The sequence below is a fragment of the Abrus precatorius genome, unplaced genomic scaffold (genome assembly GCF_003935025.1).
Source record: "Abrus precatorius isolate BTA unplaced genomic scaffold, Abrus_2018 Scaffold3, whole genome shotgun sequence".
In the NCBI taxonomy this organism is placed as follows: domain Eukaryota; kingdom Viridiplantae; phylum Streptophyta; class Magnoliopsida; order Fabales; family Fabaceae; genus Abrus; species Abrus precatorius.
The window spans coordinates 3,324,507-3,346,638 of NW_020874373.1; the positions used below are offsets into that span (position 1 = coordinate 3,324,507).

General features: G+C 33.0%; 4 protein-coding genes across 8 annotated transcripts; 3 read left to right on the top strand and 1 right to left on the bottom strand.

Annotated features, from left to right (window-relative positions):
• Positions 1 to 5,615: 5,615 nt before the first annotated feature.
• On the top strand, positions 5,616 to 7,241 carry LOC113863512 (syntaxin-121-like). The gene is made up of 2 exons (XM_027497116.1): positions 5,616 to 6,060; positions 7,102 to 7,241. The coding sequence occupies exons 1-2, from the start codon at positions 5,616 to 5,618 to the stop codon at positions 7,239 to 7,241; spliced, it is 585 nt and encodes a 194-aa protein (XP_027352917.1).
• A 3,507-nt stretch (positions 7,242 to 10,748) lies between these two features.
• Positions 10,749 to 12,804, top strand: LOC113863395 (syntaxin-121-like). The gene is made up of 2 exons (XM_027496961.1): positions 10,749 to 11,332; positions 12,452 to 12,804. The coding sequence occupies exons 1-2, from the start codon at positions 10,777 to 10,779 to the stop codon at positions 12,802 to 12,804; spliced, it is 909 nt and encodes a 302-aa protein (XP_027352762.1). The 5' UTR covers positions 10,749 to 10,776.
• An 871-nt stretch (positions 12,805 to 13,675) lies between these two features.
• On the top strand, positions 13,676 to 19,044 carry LOC113861915 (putative deoxyribonuclease TATDN1). 5 transcript variants are annotated; one of them, XR_003504379.1, is made up of 12 exons: positions 13,676 to 13,746; positions 13,842 to 13,862; positions 13,933 to 14,033; positions 14,340 to 14,397; positions 14,488 to 14,531; positions 14,626 to 14,706; positions 14,996 to 15,066; positions 15,189 to 15,299; positions 15,728 to 15,810; positions 16,258 to 16,469; positions 16,698 to 16,781; positions 18,379 to 18,946. XR_003504379.1 is itself a non-coding variant. In XM_027495022.1 (12 exons), exons 1-12 carry the CDS (start codon positions 13,725 to 13,727, stop codon positions 18,443 to 18,445), a joined length of 960 nt encoding a protein of 319 aa, XP_027350823.1. In that variant the 5' UTR covers positions 13,676 to 13,724; the 3' UTR covers positions 18,446 to 19,044. The 5 variants fall into 5 exon arrangements, 3 of the variants coding, with proteins under 3 accessions (XP_027350823.1, XP_027350825.1, XP_027350824.1); XR_003504380.1 differs by lacking the exon at positions 18,379 to 18,946 and adding an exon at positions 17,143 to 17,256 and having other exon boundaries at positions 16,698 to 16,795; XM_027495022.1 differs by having other exon boundaries at positions 16,258 to 16,474; positions 18,379 to 19,044.
• Positions 19,045 to 19,115: 71 nt separating this feature from the next.
• LOC113861916 (33 kDa ribonucleoprotein, chloroplastic) lies at positions 19,116 to 21,563 on the bottom strand. Its single transcript, XM_027495025.1, has 4 exons — positions 20,977 to 21,563; positions 20,739 to 20,840; positions 19,637 to 19,945; positions 19,116 to 19,528 (listed from the first exon to the last, which is right to left on the bottom strand). The coding sequence occupies exons 1-4, from the start codon at positions 21,448 to 21,450 to the stop codon at positions 19,400 to 19,402; spliced, it is 1,014 nt and encodes a 337-aa protein (XP_027350826.1). The 5' UTR covers positions 21,451 to 21,563; the 3' UTR covers positions 19,116 to 19,399.
• Positions 21,564 to 22,132: the final 569 nt, after the last annotated feature.

Here is a 22,132-nt window from a genome sequence, read left to right on the forward strand (position 1 = left end):
CAAAATTTCTCTGGGTAGAAGTCTATCCAAAACCTCTTAGGAATGGGTATAGGGTCTCACTAAGAATCTCGGAACTCCCTTGCTAAAAAACCTTTTAGGGAACCCCTGATATTGTGCCTTCTATGGATATTGATGATACAGTTAGTATGTCTTTAAAAGACATTGAATCTTCCATCTCTGATTTAGGGAAAGTTACTAGCAGGAATTCTATTAAGCACCCTAAGGATGCTCCCTAACCTTTCCCTTTGTCTTATAAATTATTTTTTCTGGAATTATAGGGGTGTTGGGGTTAAATCTTTTCGTAGGTTAGTTAATGACCTGATTGATATGTGTAAGCTAAACTTCATTGCTTTATTTGAACCCAGAGTCAGTAAGGAGAAGGCTGACTGTATTATGAAGAGAATTAAAATAGATAGTAAGAAGAAAGTAGATTCTATTGGATTCTCTGGTGGCATTTGGTGCTTTTGGAATACAAACAGGATTAGAACCTCTGTTTTTTCTAAATCTAGATTTGCAATTCACCTAAAAATTAAGAATGCTAGCAAGGAGGATTGGATTTTATCCTCCATTTATGTTAGTCCCATAGATAGATTGAAAGCTGAGTGTTGGAAGGAATTAGTAGACATCAGTCAAACCATTACTCTCCCCTGATGCCTTGTAGGAAAATTTAACATTGTCTTATATACAAATGAGAAAATTGGTGGTAAGGATGTTAATGTCTATCAAATGAATAAATTTGCTGACTGTCTTAACCAGTGCAACCTTTCTGATTTGGGATTTAAAAGTAATCCATTTACTTGGCAAAGAGGTGATTTATGAGAAAGGATTGATAGGGTAGTCGTGAATGAGAAGTGGAACAAGGCTTTTCTTAATAGATCTGTGATTCACATTCCTGTCCTGAAATCAGACCATGTAGGTCTTTGGCCCAAAATAAAGGGTAAAAATTCTGGGATTGAGCATAACAAGAAATTTAAATTTATGGGCCCTTGGATTTCTCATCCTGATTTAGTAACCAAATCAAAAGCTCTTGGATTCCTTCTTGTTTCGAGTTTGAGAATATGAACAGATTTAAAGTTAATATTTCCAGTTGGAACAAAAATGTGTTTAGCAATATTTTTAAACAAAAAAAGCGATTTTTTAGTAGAATAGAGGGTATATCTAGAATACTTTTCCATGGGAACAACCCTTACTTTAATAATCTCATGAAAACCCTTTGGCGGGAATACCATAAGATGTTGGATTTTGAACAGACTTATTAGTATCATCACTATAAAACTAACTGGCTGAAGCTTGGGGATAGAAATACTACTTTTTTCCACAAAGCTGCGATCATTAGAAGGAAAAAGAATGTTATTGAAGCACTTAAAGACAACTTTGATTGCTGGTAATTTGATACAGAAATTTTAAAATCTCCGGCTATAAATTATTTCAAGGATATTTACTTTGATCCTTGTTCTAATTCTCCTCACCTCATTACAGAAACTCTTTTTGACCTCATTACAGAAACTTCTTTTCCCCCCTCCAAGGGATTCTGATAAAACTAGTCTAAATGCCACTATCTCTATTGATGAGGTTAGAACCTTCCTATTTAGCATTGGGAACTTCAAGTCCCCTGACCCTAATGGGATGCATGCTTTGTTCTTCAAAAACCAATGGCCTACCTTAGCCCCTTTCCTGTTAAAATTTGTGAATGATATTTTTGATAATCCTACTAATATTAGGGCTGTTAATGAAACTAAAATTACTTTATTTCTAAAACTGAGAAGCCTAAATATATTTACCAATTTAGGCCTATTTCTCTATGCAATATCAGTTATAAAATAATTACTAAAATTATTGCTAACAGATTAAGAGAGGTCTTACCTCATTTGATATCTAACAACCAGGCTAGTTTTGTCCCTGGTAGGCAGAGTATTGATGATGTTCTGATTTTACAAGAGCTCACACATTCTTTTGCTAACCTTAGAAATAGAAATGGGTACATGATTATCAAGCTAGACTTGGAGAAAGCTTATGATAAACTCAGGTGGTCTTTTATAAAAATTACTCTTCAAAGAATAGGTATAAATAATAAGCTTACTGACATTATTAACCATTGTATATCCTCTTCCTCTCTATTTATCAACTGGAATAATAGTGAATTTGCCCATTTTAATTCCACTAGAGGTATTAGACAAGGGACCCTCTCTCCGTTATTTTTTTGTGTTATGCATTGAGAGGTTAGCCCATCTCATTAATGATAAAGTTAACAATGAAGAGTGAAGTCCTTTCTCATTTATTAGCCAAGGACCTAATATCTCTCACATTTTCTTTGTTGATGATTTAATTTTAGTAGCTAAAGCCACTTCTTAGCAAGCTATTACCATTAGAAATGTTCTCAATGATTTTGTAACTCTTCCGGTCTGAAGGTGAATATTAAAAAATTTGTTTTTCTTCCAATACTGACCAGTCTACTTCTCAGTCCATTAGTAACTTTTTGAGTATCCCTGTGACTAAAAGCCTAGGCAGATATCTTGGTAGCCTTATTCACCATTCTCGTTCTCTTAGAACCCAATATTCCTATCTAATAGATAAGATTAGGAAAAAAAACTCTCTCTTTGGAAGATGAATTTTTTATCTATGGCTGGTAGGGTAACCCTAGCCCAGTCAAGCCTTATGAATATTCCTGCTTATGTGATGCAGTCTCAATTAATCCCTTTCTCTATCTTCCATACAATTAACAACTTATGTAAGAAATTTATTTGGGGCTCTTTGGGAGGGAAGAAATGTCATCTAATTGCCTGCGACACAATCTATAAACCTAAGTCTGAATGGGGGTTGGGATTTAAAGATTTACATATTCTGAATAAAGCTTACCTCATAAAACTTTGGTGGAAGATTTATACCTCTCTTTCTGAATTATGGGCTCAAGTATTATATAAGAAATATAGTTTTCCTATTGGTCAAAATCTATAACTAAGCAAGGTAGGAAAATATCCCATGTTTGGAACATTTTGTCCTTTGTCTGGCCTGTGTTTTCTCAGGTATGATAATTAGTGTCTTGATATTGGATGTTTGAGTAATTATGCTATTAACCCTCTCTCTGATTTAGATAGGGATGTCCCTGTTGCATTGTTCTCTGCTCATGGGGTTTGGAAATTGGATAAGCTGCCTTCTGTTCTTCCTGACCAGATCTATCTAAAGGTGTTTAATTCTAAACCTCCTCTTTTTTCTAGGGGACCTGATTTTTTTTTTTGAACTTTGACTAGTAATGGTATTTTTTCTCTAAAGCCTGCATATTCTATTATATATTCTCCAAGTATATCTTTTGTTGGTTGCCATAATCGGTTTGATTCAATGTGGAAATGGGAAGAGCCTCCTAAAATTAAACTATTTCTCTGAAAAATTGCCCATAATAAATTGTTGATCAATTTGGAAAGGCATAAACGAGATATGACTACTTCTTCTCTTTGTGATAGATGTGGGAAGGATGTTGAATCTGTCATTCATGTTGTGGGAGACTGCTTTTATGCCAAAAAAGTATAGGAGTTCTTTATTTTTTCTCATCATTGGGTTCCTTTAGTAGTGTTTAACTTGTCTAATCATAATTCTATCAATTTTCCTCACTGGGGGTACTCTCTTTAGTACTATTATTTGGTACCTTTAGAAAGATAGAAATAATTTTATATTTAATAATGATTCTGTCCAGTCTTTAATCCTTGTTAAGAGAATTTTATTTGATTTTCAGTACCAATCTGGGTGTTATTGGAAGCATTATGGGTCCATTGCTCGACAGTTGAATGATAAGGCTCAGGTTAAGTGGATCGCTCCCCCTTATAATCAATGAAAACTCAATGTGGATGGTGTTGTTTCTTTGACTGAAGGAACTGTTGCTTGTGGAGGTGTTATTCGCAATGCTTAAGGAAAATTTGTGGCTGGTTTAAGCAAAAGTCTTCCTTAGTACTCTCCCCTGACCGCTGAGCTTTGGAGCATCCTTATTAGATTGGAACTGACTGTGCTAAAAGGGGTTCATGTCATATGAATAGAAAGTGACTCTAGGGAGGCCCTGTGTTTAATCCTTAATGTCCAAAGCACTAATCACCCTTTATATGATTTGATTTCTAAAATTAGAAATGTTATTAAGAGCATTTAGCTTGTTAGATTTGGCCATGTGTATAGAGAAGCTAATTAACCAGAGTGCATATCATCTAACTAAACTAGAACTTGAGGGTAGTATATATACCAACTGATTTTGACACCTCTCCTTCCTCCCTACTTTCTTACCTTTATATGGATTCTCTAAGTATCTGGTTCCTTAAGTTGAGACATTGACTTTGTTTTGTTTTTGGGCTTCTTAGCCCTCCTATTCAGCAAAAAAAAATTAAAAATGTATGTCTTCCCATATTTTGTCAAAAAAATTATACAAAAAAGTAATTGTTATAAATTTAATATATATATATATATATATATATATATATATTATACACATATATATTATAAAAGTATCTTAAGATTATTATTTATAAAAAATTTTAAATAAAAAACTATAATGAATATATAAATTGATAATTATATGATAGTTTATTTCTTAATTTTTAAGCTTATTTAAAAATCAATTATTATTAGTTACTTTAAATTTAAATATATATTAAAAATAATAATAATATCATTATTTAATAAAAATTTAATACAAACAATGTTTAACTCTTTACTTATAATTTAATATAAACATCCTCTTTTTTCTTATCATATCATCTATCATATTTTTTAATTTTATATTTTCTTTTTATCTTACTTTTGGTGTATAGTGAAGAAAATGTATTGAATGAAAAAACTTTTTAAATTTAACGATCATTTAAAAATTGTTATCAAGTTATGTATATATCTTAAATTTAACGATCATTTAAAAATTGTTAATCTCGATCATGCATATATCATTGTTAGTTTAGATTTATTCCTTTAGTCTCTTATATTAAAAAATATTCATCACTAGTATATCAATCAATGTATAATAATTATTTGTTAAAAGAAATTGTGCAGGTGTATGTGTTTGAATTTTTTAAAAATAAATTTTAATTCAAAATTTATAATAATATTTGATACACATAAAAATACGCAGTATGTGAATAATTCAATTTTACAGAATCTTTGATTATTTGATCCGTATGGATCTGAAAAAACTTGATCATTTGTCACCTGAATAATTTTAAAATCCGCCAATATAGATTTACAGTTGCATTTCAAACTTTTTCAATTCAATTAAGATTCTCATATTCCCTTTCATTTGATTGGAGTTATAATTTTTACACACTACCTCCTCTTGTTTACCTCTTCTTTTGCCTAGTATCTTATCACTAACACTTTAGGAGTTGAGCGTATATACTGTAGGAGTAGCAGTGTATAACAATTAACAATCTATATCGCCATAGGAACTTGATCACTAAGCATTCTTCTTCCTTTTTTTTTTGTTATCATTAACTCTCTCTCTCTCTCTCTCTCTATATATATATATATATATATATAATATAAATGCAACAATGATCAACTTGATCTCCCCCACCTCCTCCTTCCGCAGCCACCACGTCATTGAGATGACCGGCGGCGACGACGACGACGACGGAGGAGTGAACCTGAACATGGACAAGTTCTTCAACGACGTTGAAGAGATAAAGGAGGAGCTGAAGGAGTTGGAGCGTTTAAACCAGAGTCTCAAGAGGTCACACGAAAAGAGCAAAACCCTTTATCATGCCAACACCTTCAAGGACCTTCGATCCACCATGGACGCTGACGTGGCACTCACTCTCAAGAAAACCAAACTCATCAAGTTCAAGTTGGAAGCGCTGGAACGCTCCAACGACGCAAATCGGAATCTTCCCGGTTGCGGAGCCGGATCCTCCTCTGACCGGACCCGAACCAACGTCGTAAACGGGTTGAAGAAGAACCTCAAGGATTACATGGATAGCTTCAGTGAGCTTCGTCACCAGATCAACTCGGAGTACCGTGAAACAGTTCAACGCCGCTATTTCACCGTCACCGGCGAGAACCCTGATGACGAAACAGTTGACCTGTTGATCTCTACCGGTAACATAAATCGTTCCACATTTCACGTTTTGCTTGTTAATGATGATTTAAATTGTTGATTGCATCACGTGATTGCCGTGCAATTTGCCATTGTAGTGGTATTTGCAATGGCGTAACACCGGTTATGGTATGGTTAAAATTTAGGGCTTTATTAAATATAATTTTTAAGATTAAATTTAAGTATTTAACAGGAAAAAAATTATGTAAAAATAATATATTTATTTTTTAATGTTATATAAATACAATAAATACTTTTTAATAATTTTTTTATTGTTATTAGTTATTTAAACTTAATCTTTAATGTTGAGGTTAATATTTAAAAAAGAATTATAAAAAAGTTGTAATTAACGTAGTATGGCAATGCAACTCATCTGTATTGGACTACAAGACATTAAATTCTTTATGTAATTTATTATTTATTTCTTATTTAATACTAGTAATAGTTAAGAAGGGTTAGGAAGATCTTTACGACGACAGGGAGTTTTTGACAAAAGAAATGAGAGATTTGAGAGGAGTAGAAAAATGTTTGAGATTTTGAATATAAATAATAAGTTATAATGTGTGAATATATAAAACATATGAATAATTATATGTTGATATCCACCTTTTGGGTGTAGAAGTGCAAGGAAGAGAGAGACCAAAAAAAAAAGAAGATATAATTGATGTTTTAATAGAAAAATAAAAAAATTATAAAACAAATTAAAAATGAGTGTAAAAATAAATTTGCATAGAATACGCGTTGCATTACTAAGAAGAAGAAAAAAAATAGGCGTTGCATTAGTATATTTTGTAACAATGGTTTTAAAAAAACTTTTGCTTTATTTTCTATTTATATTTTGTAAAATATTATAAAAAGTTATTTATTTGAGTATATTTTTCCATTTACATTAATAATTGAATGAAAGTTTTGTAAAATTAACAACTACGAATTGGGTAGTTTTAATCCTCATACAAGTTGGGCTTTATTTTGAAAAAAACCGCATTTTTACGGCTGGGTAGTGTTTTAGATTTAGAGATTGTGTTGATGTGTGGGTGGTGCAGGTGAGAGCGAGAATTTCCTACGGAAAGCCATTCAAGAACAAGGCAGAGGCAGAATTGAGGACACCATTAACGAAATTAAAGAGAGGCATAGTGCTGTAAAAGAGCTGGAGAAGAATCTCAAGGAGTTGTACAAGAGCTAACTCGTTCGTTAAGACTGGTGCTCAGCAGCTTCAGACTGCAAGGAAGCACCAGAAGAACACCCGCAAATGGGCCTTGTTTGCTATTATCCTTCTTCTTGGGATCATCTTGTTTGTTGTGCTCTTCACTGTGAGACCATGGGAACATAATGGCAATGGTGGAGAAAATAATGGGAGTCAGCATTTTCTGGTTCAAACAACTCCTCCTCCTCATGCAGCTTAACCCTCTCTTTTTTTTTTTGTCTATTTATTGGTTTTCGCTTCTCACTTTTCAGTCATCTATTTTGTGGGATGATGATTCTCTATCTGTAATATAGGAAGGCAAATGTTGATTGTTCCTTTGAGTTAGATTTTTGGAGATTTTTCTTTTTCTGGGCATCATTGGAGATTATTATTTTGGGCATCACATTTCTTTTTTAAAGTATCTCATGGGTCGGATCAGTAACATTTTTATATGGAGAAATCTTGTGTACAGTCAATGGGGACATCTTTTTGACTTTTATAGTATATTTTTTATGCATGTAAAAAAAATTATATATAATATCACATACAATATTAATATTTGTTGTTTAAATAATGGGGTCTTTCCCTAAGGGTAGTGTACTTCTTCTCCTTATGCATCGTTGTCTTTCATTAAGTTTAAGCGAAAGGCAAAGTTGTGATGCAAATGTTCCTACTGTTGAATATATGAGTTACGTTACAAGAGTATATCTGCAATTACAAAGTAAATGTTAGTAACGTTTCTACTGAATCAGATTAGAGCAGAAAGAATATATTTACACTATCCCCTCCTCCCTCTCTACTAATTTGGATCTAGAAGATTAAAACTTATCGCCATAAAATAAGCAATTAGAAGTCAAGATTCACAAATCATAAGTTACTAATGAACATCATATTTGTTTCGTTTAGTTTTGTTATTTTTCAAGAATTGGTTCTGTTAAATAATATATTTTTCCTTCTAAAAATAGTTCTTTTTCAGCATTCAAATAAGATCAATATAACTAAATTTAATTTTGAAATATTTATTCCTAAACAAAAATTATTTTTTAATTTCAACATTTTAGAAAAGCATTTTTTGAAAATTAAACCAAAATCTAAAACAAAACCTCCCAACGAGGTGGCGGAACGATCGCGGCGATTCTGTACTTGCAACAACCTTGATGAAATATGGAAAAGGATCACCTCCCGTTCAGAAAGAACCACAGGGTATTGGCATTAAAAACGAAGGGTCCAAAAATTTGTAAGTTGCGTTTTAGTTCACTACTCAACATATACAATTATCTATTTATGTGAGGATTCACAGCAGTTGAAAAATAAAAATTGGAAATTTATTGGTAGAGAACCCTTAAAAGATTCATCATCCTCATAAACATGATAGCATTCCAAATTTACTCTAGATCTTGGCACTATAGTAACACAAAAAAATTGGAAATTAATCAAAACGTGATTTTAGTTTTCATTCAATTCCTTTTTATTGAAGCAAGAAACACTGAAGTTTCCATGATGTGAGTATACCTGCTAATTTGTTTCTTAGGGCTCATTTAGCACGTGGTATAAGTTATGTTAAGATGAACTTATATATTATACTGTGAATTTGTTAGCTGTTTGGTGTAAATATTGCATTATATAAGGTTATCCACAAATTTCTCGTTAAAATAATGAATGTACCATCTTTAATGATAAATAATCTTGTATAAATTGAAAATATACTTATGACAAGATAATGTTATTTTTTATATATACTGTATTAAATTCAATACCTTATTTAAAAAAATTTCTTTAATTGATATACAAGCTTATATGAAAAAAATTAATAACAAATTTTAAAAAATTAATTTAATTTATTCTTCAACTCTTTTAGTATAAATATATTTAATCTTGAGTAGAAATTAGTTAAAAATATTTAAAATTAAGATTTTGATTCCAATTATAAATAATTGAAAAATGCAAAACGGCAAGTCAACTGAATTATACATAATAATATTTTTTAAAAATTAATATGATTAATTAACTAATATTACACATGTATAGCATATACATAATTTTAGACCGTTATGAGTATCCAAAACTTCTTAAATCTGTTATTAGCTATTAGATCGATATATATATATTCTTTTAAAAATGTTGATTTTAATATCCAAATCTATTTTTTATTGAATGTACATTATATTTATGGGGGAAATAAATTTTTATAATAAATATTTGTTTTATCTTGTCCAGCGCGTTATATAATGCGTCACAAGCATTGGATAATATTAGCTCAGTACAATACGGAATCTTAATTACATGATATTACACCAAACAATATATAATATTAAAAATTATCTAACCTTATATCATCAATAATTTAAGCAAACCTCTTATTTAAGCATTTATTTAATTAATTTTTATCATATCATAGTTTATATTGTAAAATTGATTAGAAACTTTATTAAAAAAAGATGAAAAATTATAAAGTTTTAAATTATTTTTAATTTTAAAAATCATATAAAATCTCTCAAACTTCTTTAATCTTATTATACTATTACATGTTATCTTATTAAGTATGACAGATGGCCCTTGAGTTCTGAACAATTATGCCCCTTGCGATTGTGATTCCATTTCATCAAAATAAATTGAGACTTTATTCTGTACCCAAAAGAAAAAGATAAATTGAAAGTTGTGTGTCAAAATATTTGAAGCTTTGCCAGTTTGCCTTCTTTTGTTAACTTTGCTGATCTATCACTTCCATTCAAATAGTGCTATATATGGCGTTAGGCCCCGTTTATTAAAAAATATGCATGAGCTTATTTTCAAATAATTTATATTTATTTTCCGTAAAATTTACTTATATAGTATTTTAGTCCTCAAGTCATTATTTCGAACTTAATTCTGAATAAACATTAATTTACGAAAGATTAAAACCAGTTTAGGTAATAAGTAATAACTATATTTATAATAGTCGTTTACTTATTATCTATAACGATTTTCCACTTTTCAAAATAAATTCATTGAAGTATTTGTTTAAAAGTTAGTTAGTTAATTTTGGATAACAATATTTGTCCTCAAACAAGTTCCCAGAATCCATAGGAAGCTTCATGTTCAGCAGGTACACACCGTAGGCTGCAGAAGAAGACCACACCTCAACTATAGTTTCAGACTAACACCTCAACTATATATATAATTAGTAAGTGAGTAGTTAAAGAAGTAAATTAAAGAAAAGTTTAAAAGTAGTCACCCTCTTAACTAACGTAATCGTTTTCTTCCGTCTATTTGTGGGGTGCTTCCTCTTCATGTTCCACTATTTACTTTCCTTATGTTTCAAGTATATATTAAATCTTTAAAACCATTCCACTAATAATCCATTTGTGCAGTTTCAACCCATTTGACCTCATAAATATCTCCTTCTGTTTCTCTCCCCTCTCATTGCTAAAAGTACAAAGGGGTTGAATGCATCAAATATTATCTAAATTCAATGAAAAGCCTATAAAACACAACACAACCCTTTCCTTTGCTAATTCACAATATTAACATTCAAGACCCGAATCAGAACGAGAAAATGAACGACTTGTTAACGAGTTTCTTCTTCAAGGAGAAACAGCAACAACTGCAACAACAGCAACAACAAAAGGAGCACGTGATCGAAATGGAAGAGGGTGGCATGAACCTATTGGACAAGTTCTTGGAAGAAGTGGAATCGGTGAAGGAGGAGTTGAAGGAGCTGGAACACCTTCATCTAAGTCTTCGTGCTTCCAACCAGCATGGCAAGACCCTTCACAGCCCCAAAGCAGTTAAGGATCTTCGTTCTCGCATGGACCTTGACGTCGCTCTCTCTCTCACCAAAGCTAAGCTTGTCAAGGCTCGTTTGGAGGCTCTCGACCGGTCCAACCAAACCACCCGCTCCTTGCCCGATTGTGGACCCGGTTCGTATTCGGACCGGACCCGAACCGCTTTGGTTAGTGGGTTGAGGAAGAACTTGAAAGACTCGATGGAGAGTTTCAACAACCTAAGGGAGCAGATATCTTACGAGTATAGAGACACCGTACAACGTAGATACTATGCCGTTACTGGCGAGAATCCTGATGACAAAACCATTGACCTTCTCATCTCTACCGGTAACAATCACAATAAATAAATATTAAGCTGCTTCTTTCTCTCTTACTTAGGACCATGATTCTTTCATATTCTTTCTCAGTTTGAATAGTATGATGAATTGATGATGCCTTAATATTCTTCTTACTACTTTTGGCTGAAGAAGTAAAAGTGCTACTCTGCATGTATGCATATGCATGTCTTAAGTCTAGGAGAAACTTTATATATATAAAAGAAAATGTTAATTATACTTTTATATTTTTAAAATATTACATATTTTTTAATAAGATTTTATCATTTTTAAATATTTAAAATCAGTCATGAGGATTAATGTTAATAAAATCATAAAAAAAGTTATTATTTCACATGTTTAAATCATTTAGACCGCTTGCGTAGAGTAAGTTCTTTTTAACAGTTTCATTTTTGAGGTATATTGATGGGTAAGATTAAGAGACACTGGCTGTCTGCTAAGTGAAAAAAAAAAAGGTAATCTTTTTATTTCAGTTTCAAATCCTAATTTTTTCACTGTCCAACTTTTTCAATCACCCCATAGAGTATCTTGATTCTTGCAATTGACAAGGTAGGTCTTTTTTTTTTTTTCCTATGCTATTGTTTCTTACAATTAAATGTTCTCTCAAACTAGGTGCAATAAAAATTTAGTATATTGCTTGTTATTATGTTGAAGTTATTCTTATATCTTTCAATATCTCTTTTCTTTTGACATCGTATCATTTTATATTCATCACTTTTTCTTTTCATTAATCTCTTTTCACTTGGGGTGTGTCACCCGAAAGGCATCAATGATCATTTTTGTTTCACTTTTATTTTTAAATTCATTTAACTCAGCACAGATATATATCAGACCTCGAACTTTTGTGATACTACGGAATTGTCTTTTAATGGTTCACAATTGCATGAGGCGAAATTTTAGCTAGCTAGTAACTGAGGACGTGAAGATAAATTTAGCAAAATTAGTTAGGTCAAACAAAATGTAGGAAAAAACGTCTCCTTGATTATTCAGATTTTAGTGTTTTCTTTTTCATTTTGGTCTTTCATTATCATTGTGTGAGAAGTGCATAGTGTAAAATTGAAGGGGATGACGCATACATATATATATATATCCATTGCATGTGGTGGAGCAGGTGAGAGTGAAACTTTCTTAAAGAAAGCTATCCAACAGCAAGGAAAAGCCACCATCATGACCACCATCCAAGAGATTCAGGAGAGGCATGGGACGGTCAAAGAGATAGAGAGAAGCCTAAACGAGCTGCACCAAGTGTTCTTGGACATGGCACTGCTGGTCCAAACGCAGGGTGAACAATTGGATGACATAGAGAGCCACGTGGCACTAGCCAATTCGTCGGTGAGTAAAGGGGTGCAGCAGTTGCAGGTTGTTAGGAATCAACAGAAGAACACTCGTCAATGGACCTGTTTTGCCATACTTCTACTGATTATCATATTAGTTATTGCTCTCCCTGTTGTTTTCAGAAACTGATCACACTGTAAAATTAATGGGTTGGTATGGCCTCTGATAATCGGTGTGTGGTGGCTATGAAGATTGATTTAGGATCAAAGGGAAAAGATCGGAGAAAAAGGGTTACAGCGGGATGATTTTGTTCATGTTAACAAGGAAGTGTGCATATATAATACTGTATTGTTGGCGTGACCTACATTTTTTTGGGGGGTGCGTATATATACGTGATTGTGTATATTTATAGGTTTCTAAAACTTTCAATACGTTTTTTGTTGTTGATTTTCAATAAGTTTGTAATATCAGTTAATAAGGAATCTGATTATTTTTCAGGAGTTTATTTAATTATTATGTTTGTTCTAGCTCACCTTATTAACGATTTTCTTATATTCATTCTTTTCATCGCATTATTTATCATTTCACAACTTTTATGGACGTAAAATATATGTGTTAATGAAATATGTGATGGGGAAAGATTTATTTTTCCCCTTCACTCATTTTCTTGCCAATATGGGAAAAAAAACTAATAATTGCATTATTTAAACATTAAAAAAGTTAATATAATCAATAATAGCATGCATTTATTCACTTTTTTACATTAAAAATAATGTAATAATGTCTAAATCTGACAATACACCTAGGGTTGAACCCTGGAACTAAATGTCTCAATAAACAAAGAGCATAATAACATGCATTCATTCACTTTTTTAAGAAAGAAGGTAAATTTTCAGCGATATAAAATGAAGCATTCAATTAGAAGACACTTGAGGGAAATTATTGCCCGTTTCACAAACATGAGATAGAGCGAAAGATTGGGCCCAGCCCAAAGACAGGCCCAATAACACTGTTCCCGTTGTGTGTTACCGTATCTACGATATGAACGAGTACTCCGTTTGCACGTTATTCAGTGAGTTGGTCCATTTCTTAAGGCAATTGAATCAGACATGGCAAGTATTCGAATGATAGGTAAGAAAAGTAACACAAATTTACTTCACATTTGCATTTGGATTCGATTGAAATACAGACTGACAATCTCTTTTCTCGCAACGAAACAAATGCAGATATAGCCGTCAACTTCACCGGTGAGGCATTTTATCAAACACTTGTTCGTTTTCAGTCTTTCTGTTCTGTTTCTGATTCGAAAAGTTGCAGATGGCATGTTTAAGGGAATCTACAACGGCAAGCAATGTCACCTATCAGATATTCCAACCGTTTTGACCAGGGCCTGGGCTGCTGGCGTCCACCGAATTATTGTAATTATGTTCTATTTCTCAACTTGTTCGATGTGATTTAATCATTGATTAAGACAATTAAGTAAATTTTAGACTTATTTTATGAAATTGAATGTTGAAGAAGCTTGTATATGATTGAATTGGGAGAGCTTGAGATGCGTCAAGTGTTTAAATCTGTTGAACGTAGAATCTGGTGCTAAAATGAGGGAATTTGTTTGGACAAGGTTTTGTAGAAATCAATGTGATTCCATAAAGTATAATATGTGTTCTATGTGTGGATGGTTTGTGGTTACTGGTTAGTTAGGACTTTGTTTTTCTGTGTTGCAGGTAACTGGTGGGTCCCTTGAGGAATCAAGGGAAGCGCTTGCAATTGCAGAAACAGATGGTTTGTCATGTTACCATCGCTTTCTCTTGGTGACTTTCAGATGTAGAATGTGGATTTTCGCTAATTTGATGATTTATTGATCAATCACAGGGCGACTTTTCTGCACAGTTGGGGTGCATCCAACACGTTGCAAGGTTGCTTTTCTCCTTTAGGAGCTCTTTTTCCAAGAGCAGTGGTTTGGACTTTGGATGGAAGTGTTTGTAACTAAGAATTCGTGTATTGGTTCAGGAATTTGAGGAGAGTGGAGATCCAGAAAAGCATTTTCAGGCTCTTTTGACTTTAGCTAAAGAGGGAATTCAGAAAGGAAAGGTATGCTTATACTCTAGCGGTAAGACAAGACAACTATCAAACATTTCTTACTCTGAAGTAGATACTTCAGACCTACGTGGTTCTGAATCTTATTAATTTATTCACTTAGTACATGAGTTAACATAGTTGAATTCCTCCTCATTTGTAATAAAAATACTCACTAAGCACTGCCACTGTGTCTGTCGTTCTCATATAGTGGCAGAACTTGTGTTATAACTCATCAACTAGTGCACAAGTAACTATTTAGAAATAACTGCTAATATTCTTCTTACTTTTCTTCATATGAAAGGTGGTTGCAATTGGAGAATGTGGATTGGACTATGACAGGCTTCACTTTTGCCCAGCAGAGATTCAAAAAAAGTATGCAGTCTCAGCATAATATTGTTAATGTGTCATTTTAGCTCTTTTTCTCTCCCTGTTATTGTTTTTTGTAATATATTTAAAATCATTAATGAATTTGTTTTTCTTCCCGTGAAAGCAAGGTATTTTGAGAAGCAATTTGAATTAGCATATATCACAAAACTGCCTATGTTTTTGCACATGCGAGCAGCTGCTGCAGATTTCTGTGAAATAGTGGAGAAAAATAAGGACAGGTGCTGGATCTCACTATTTTGACATTGACAATATTCAAATCACTCTTCATTATGGTGTTTCTTGTTTAGCTTACCATTCTGTTTGTCTCGGGACATGAAGTTAATTGTAAGGATTAGACAGTTCCATTAACATCAGGAATTGAGGCCTTTTTTTGGAGATACTAATGGTTCTTTTCTAACTCTTAAATCTATCATTTAAGGGTTAAAATTACCTTGAGGCCTTGACACTCATATTATACAAAAATTACTAGCAAATAAGGAATAAATAACCATGATTCTTTTTTTAATCTCATTTATCCTCATGCTTAATATGCAAGCCCACAACACAAGTGTTAAAATGTAAGCGCATTTGTTTTTCTTTCTTGTATTTTATAGTATAATCACTTCCAAGATGGGAAATGGACTAATCATTCCTACTTATATGTCAGATTCACTGCTGGAGTCACCCATTCATTTACTGGTAGTATGGATGATAGCATTAAGCTTCTCTCATTTGATAAAATGTACATAGGTAAATCCGTCCATTCAAGCTTTTTTATAAAAGTTAACCTATTTGAAGTCATCTAGGTATGTCTAATTTTAGTCTTTGCGTTTTCTAAAAAAATAACCCAAGCAAATTTTTGTCGTGATAATTTCTGTTTATTAAGATAAAAGGATAAATATACTTCAGGAAAGCTTTGTGTTTTTGCATAACTTTGGTTTTGGTGTTTTCATATTAAAATAATCAACAAATAAGTGATGTGCTTGGTATGTAAAGGCTAATTGTGTGTTTCTGTAGAGCATATTGGTTTGAACTTTGAATATTTATTTCCTTGTTAGTTAACGTGCATAAATTTTTACTTTCAGATATTGGGTTGTGGTGCATAAATTTTTACTTTCGGATATTGGGTTGTGGTAATTGAATGCTAAAATTCCAGTCAAATCTCATGAATAGTACATATCTTTGGTTCTGTGACAGGCATAAATGGGTGCTCTTTGAAGACAACTGAGAACCTTGATGTTGTGAAAGGTATTCCTGTAGAAAGACTGATGATTGAGACAGACTCACCATACTGTGAAATCAAGAATACTCATGCAGGAATTGGTTTTGTTAAATCTACATGGCCTTCTAAGAAGAAAGAGAAGTATGATCAAGAATTCATCGTTAAAGGCCGCAATGAACCTTGTTTAGTTAAGTAAGTGGGATGGTTGTGCTTGAGCTGGTTGCTCCTACTTTCAAGTTTCTTGACTGCATCTATATCATTGTGGTAATATTACCGTGAGAAATGTTGTCTGGTGAATATAATTGTGGCTTGGAAAATTCAAGTTTGCTAATATTTAACCACTCTTGGCATGATCTGTTATTTTTTGCTCTTGTAGAACTAGACCTCTTTAAATAATACGACTGTAATTTTCCAGGCAAGTTCTTGAGGTGGTTGCTGGTTGTAAAGGCATCAATGACGTGGCTAACCTCAGCAGAATATTGTACCACAACACTTGCAGGTAACATAGCTTGTTTGTTTATTTATTCCTATTCCAAAACTCGCATTTCTTAAAAGAAGATTTGTTTTTTTTTACAAATCATGTCTTTATGTATTAAATATTTTCTTTTCATATCGATGCATACGATATTTTTCCGGCAATAAATGGAAATGAATGTGAGAAAGAAAAAACTTTCACTTAAAGTTTTTTATCATTAATAAAACTCAATACAATTCAAATTTGATATTGTATGAATAAATTTGCTACTTTATTTTGATAGTTTGTAAAATAGAAAAAATTAGAATTTCTTCAAAAAAAAAATTAGGAAAAAAAAAAAGAAATAAATATGAAAAAATTATCTATCTATGTTGTACCACAACACTTGTGGACTTGTTCCATTACCCACCATGGAAGTAATAATTTGTAGAATTATTGATCTTATGTGTTTTCTGGAAAAGCAACAAAAAGGTAAACTCTTGAAGTATAAAAGCAATAAATAGAACTTATTGACATAGTAGTCAATAGCGGCCATAGCGGCCACTATCGCAGAGGAGCAGAGCAAAGCGGCAGGTCGCCACTATGGGGAGCTTATAACGTCGCTTTTCAGTAGAGCGGCCATTGCACCGCGAATAGCGGCCAAATCGCGGGAGAATCGCAGCCATAGCGGCCGTTATTTCATCCCCGGCCAAAACCTGCCTTTGCCCTTGCTTTCTTAACGTTAGACATCTTCAAATAGGGGTAATCTTGGGATTTTGTCCCCTTTTACATTTCTGATATCTTCTTCCTCATGAGCCCTAAGTTTCATTTTTGTCTCTCAGTTCTCTAGTTCGTTCTTCCCCATCTTTGTTCTCTGTAACATTCTCTTGCTTTCAATGTCCTTCTTCATCTTCGGCGAGGCTTCTGACATGATAGAGTCATCCTCCGTTTATCTTCTTCGTCTCTGGCAAAGACGTGTTCCGATCGTCTTCATCTCCGGTTGTCTTCTTCAACTCCGGCGAAGCTTCGAATGTGATCCAGGCATTTTCGGTCATCTTCTTCATCTTTGATAAAACATCCGACTAACTTGCACATTTTTTAGTGACTGATCAATTCTCTATTTTCTTATTTGTTTTTTTTATCTCTATCTCTGTTTTTTATTTCTTTCTGTTTTGAATATTATTTTTATATTAGGTATAATATTTAGAACTTCAAAATAGCGGTCATCCCGCTATTCGCTATGCTGCTATAAGCATTTTTTGGATTGGCCGTTTCGTGCTGCTATTCAAAATTGACTACTATGCTTACTGACTGAGGTGTCAGACCCATGGTAAGCCTAGCCAAATTCAGGTTGGGCCAAACATGGCTTGGATTAGTGGGTTTTCCTAATGTATAATTTTAAAAAAATGAACTTAAATAGAACTAATTGCCTACTGATGAAACGATAAGAGTTTTATTTGGACTGCATGTTGGACCAGTACAAGAATACTGTAAATAATAAAATGAACTGAATGCCGTGCTGCTTGCCTAATTTGCCGGTGACTTGGCACTATGGATTGTCTCTTTTGGTATTCTATTGGGAGTGTGTGTATTGTTTACCTAATATTTATTCTGAAGCTCCAGTAAAAATATTGCTTTGCAGGGTTTTTTTCCCTCATGACCTGGATTCTGCAGCTGATGCTCTTCTAGATGATGGTAATTCTTCATAACAAACTTAGTGGTGACTTGGCTCTTCTCTTTGCTTTTATTCGGAGCTGTTCTGCGGTCCAAGTCCTCATTTTCTTGAGAAAGCTTTCTAGTGAACTTGAAGTGAAACTGAGATTATGTGTCCGGTCCGGTCCGGTCCCTTTCTCGGAAGTGACAGTTCAAGAACAGATTTTGGAGGCCAGTCTGAAGAGTGTATCACAAATTGTTGAATTCTATTTTCATGAACTTATAATGTACAAAACTACAATACTAAACAGGAAGACCAAAGGATCCGATAAGCCGTGGTGATGATTATGATGGCATGACTGAGTAATCTAAGAGGGGGTGATTGGAGGTCAGTCTGCAATGCCTCGAAAAATTGTAGTTGTTTTTCATTTATATGTATTAATTTTCACTGTCAGCATGAATTCAAGGCTGGTATAAGTGATCAGTGTTACTCAATATCATACTTTGTTTGAAAATGTCATTCAGCTAACTAGTTGAAGGGTGGATATTGTTCTAAAAGCGTGATTTAAAATTCCACCTCTTATTTTTCGTTTCATGATACTTTTTTTTGTCAAAAAAAAAAAAAAAAACTCTAATGCAAAATTAACTGTCGTTGCGAATTAGTGGTTCTGATCTAAGTTGTGTTGTCCAAGGGATAGCTGCATATCGTTGCAAATTAGTGGTTCCCATCTATGTTTCCTTCGCTTCCATTTCAACATTATTTCTCACTTGAATAGATTATTAGTTCAAACTCTGAATGTTTGTCGTTCATAATTACAAACTGTATAATTAAAATCAAACCCTTGTATAGATATGTTCAATATCAGGTACATCTCACAACTGCCTGAAGGGCTAGTTAGTGTATACCAATGTGACCAGCAATTAAGAGGAAATTTGACAAGAGGAACCTTCAGGGAAGAAGCTAAATGATGTGTGCATTTTACGGACAAAATTTGATCGATTATATTTCTTCATGTGCTGGCACTAGTCAGCAATTCCGAGCTATCAACACTGCTTCCTGCATTTTCCTCAATTACTGGAGGAGATGAAGGCGCCCTCGCTTCAGCCAAATTCAACCGTAAGGGCCGACCTTGTACATCCTGTAAAACATTACATAGCACATGGAAGGAATGAGATTATATAGTTACACACTGATATAATAAAATGAATTTGAAATTGCAAAATTAATGTACCAAAATTGTTCTTACCACACCATTCATAACTTCCAAAGCAGCCGCTGCATCCTCAGCAGTTTCAAAAGAAACAAAGCCGAAGCCTCGAGATCTTCCACTGTCCCTCTCATAGATGACCTTAGCACTCAATAAACCTGGCTGCTCTGCAAAAGCTTCTGTAAGACCCTGTGAGGTGAGTCCCCAGCCAAGGTTTCCAGCATAGATCTTGTGAGGGCTGTCCACAAAACCTCTGTAGTTGTTCCGTATTTTTGGTCGCATTACTAACCTTTCTCCTCCTTTGGGCACCTCTGGGAAGTTTACCTTAACAGTTCTACCACCAACTTGCTGTTCACCAAAATGGTCATCAACATAAGCATCAAACTCTTCATACACTAAAATATCAATTGTGATGATAATTTATCTTAGAAAACTCAGCTGCAATCAAGACTTAATAAAATAATTTGATGGTCTGGCGGTGACATTAGAGTGTAGCTTTTTACAAGATACAAGACCAACACAAAAAAAGAGATGTGTTCTGGAAGAATATTGCCTTCCAAAATGACAATAAGGCAAGGCAAATTAAAATGCCCTCACAACTAATTTATAACCAAGTTTTAAAGAATGCACTATTATTCTGATTGCATCCACTCCTAGAGTTGCCATCAACAAACTGATGGAACTTCGTATAACTCCCAGTTAACCCACATTGTTTTGCCATAATACATTATTAGATACTAAGATAGATAACTATTAGTATAAATAGCGCCAAAAAAGAAAAGAGAACCCTCCTTTGCAACCTGGAACTTTTCATTTCTAAAGAATAATGAATAGGTTGTGTAATATATTCATCATATATTTTATTTATAAAATATTTTGAAATGCCAAATTATTTATTTAATATATAAATAAAAATTATTCAATTTATTCATAGATTAATCTAAGTGCATGATTTGATCACATTATAACCCGAGCGATTGACACTAGCTATACTATAACTCATGAGGACTTCATCATCCTTCAACAACTCAGTAATGGAATAGTGAAACATACAGTAGGGAAGATCAACACTGTATCATTATGATTGATGAACATAGCATAAATGAATCAAATTATGTTGCAGCTAATGTACAAGACTTACAGAGCCATCAAACATTCCAATTGCCTCTTTAGCATCCTCAACCCTCCCCATTGTAACAAATGCAAATCCTCTGCTTCTATCCGTGACACGGTCATACACAATCTATAGAATTCAATCAAGCAAAACAAGCACAAACCCATGTTAGATTGCTCCACAAAAATCTTAAATTTATCAATCAAACAGGAAAATAAGCACAAAAGGAGAAAAGGGAATTCAAAAGCAGCAAAAAAGAATAAACCTCAACAGACATCACAGTGCCAGCTTCTCCAAAGATCTCAGCCAATTGAGAATTAGTCATTGAAAATGGCAAGTTTCCAACATAGAGCCTTCCAGCATCGTTTGAGTCTGAAACTCTTTGCTCTTCCTCTTGTTGTGGGTTTTCAAAGGTTTGTGGTTCTGACTCTTCTTCTTGGGACTCTGTGCTGTCTTGAGCCACTTCTAATCCATCAAAGGCAGCAAAAGGTGGGTGAAGACGGTGAAGTGGGAGAAAGGAAAGGCTGAAACTTTGATATTTAACGTTGAGGTTGAGAGGTTTCTGGGATACGGGTCTTTGAGGGAAGTTGCTGGTGAGTGAAATGGAAGAGTGGGTAAAGGAGAAGTTGTAGATTCTATTGCAGATAGAAGAGGAAACAGAAGCTGTAGTAGTCATTGAGATAGAGAGAGAGAAGGTTGTGGTTTCAGAATTGAGAAGTGAATGTAACAAGTGAGGCATTCATTTTTGAGTTGGTGCTTTCCAATTGACAGGTGAGAAGGATAAGGTTTCTTTGCTACCACTCGGAACACGTCCAAATGTTACTCTCACTTCTTTGCACACATCCCTTTTAAGAAAATACTCGAAAACTAAAATAAAATCATCGTTATCATTTGTATGGTTTTGTTATTGAGTGGAAAATTCAATGCTTTACAACGTATTTATCATCTTTTTCAATCTAATTATATTTTGACATTATTTAATATAATAAAATTTTATTATTATATATTTTTTATATTTAAATTATAATTTTTATTTTAAAATAAAAATTTAATAAACAAATTTGTGTACACATAAATATATTTAATAATTTATAATTATATTATTATTATTAAGATTTATAATATTTAAATTTATATATAAATTAATTTTAACTGTTATATTTATTTTTTATAATTTTTTTGAAAAACAATTAAAATTTTTACTTAACATTTTTTATGTTTTTGTTATATTAAAAATAATTATTTTTATATATTTGTGCAAATTCATGTAATGCACTAGCATATTTATCAGGCATAAGAGAATTAATATTTGTTATATCTAAATTATGTGCTATATAATTTTGTAAGATAAGATATTTTTTAGTATTTATAAATATAGTTAATATTTATTTTATTCCTTCAATAATTTTAGACTTAAAAAA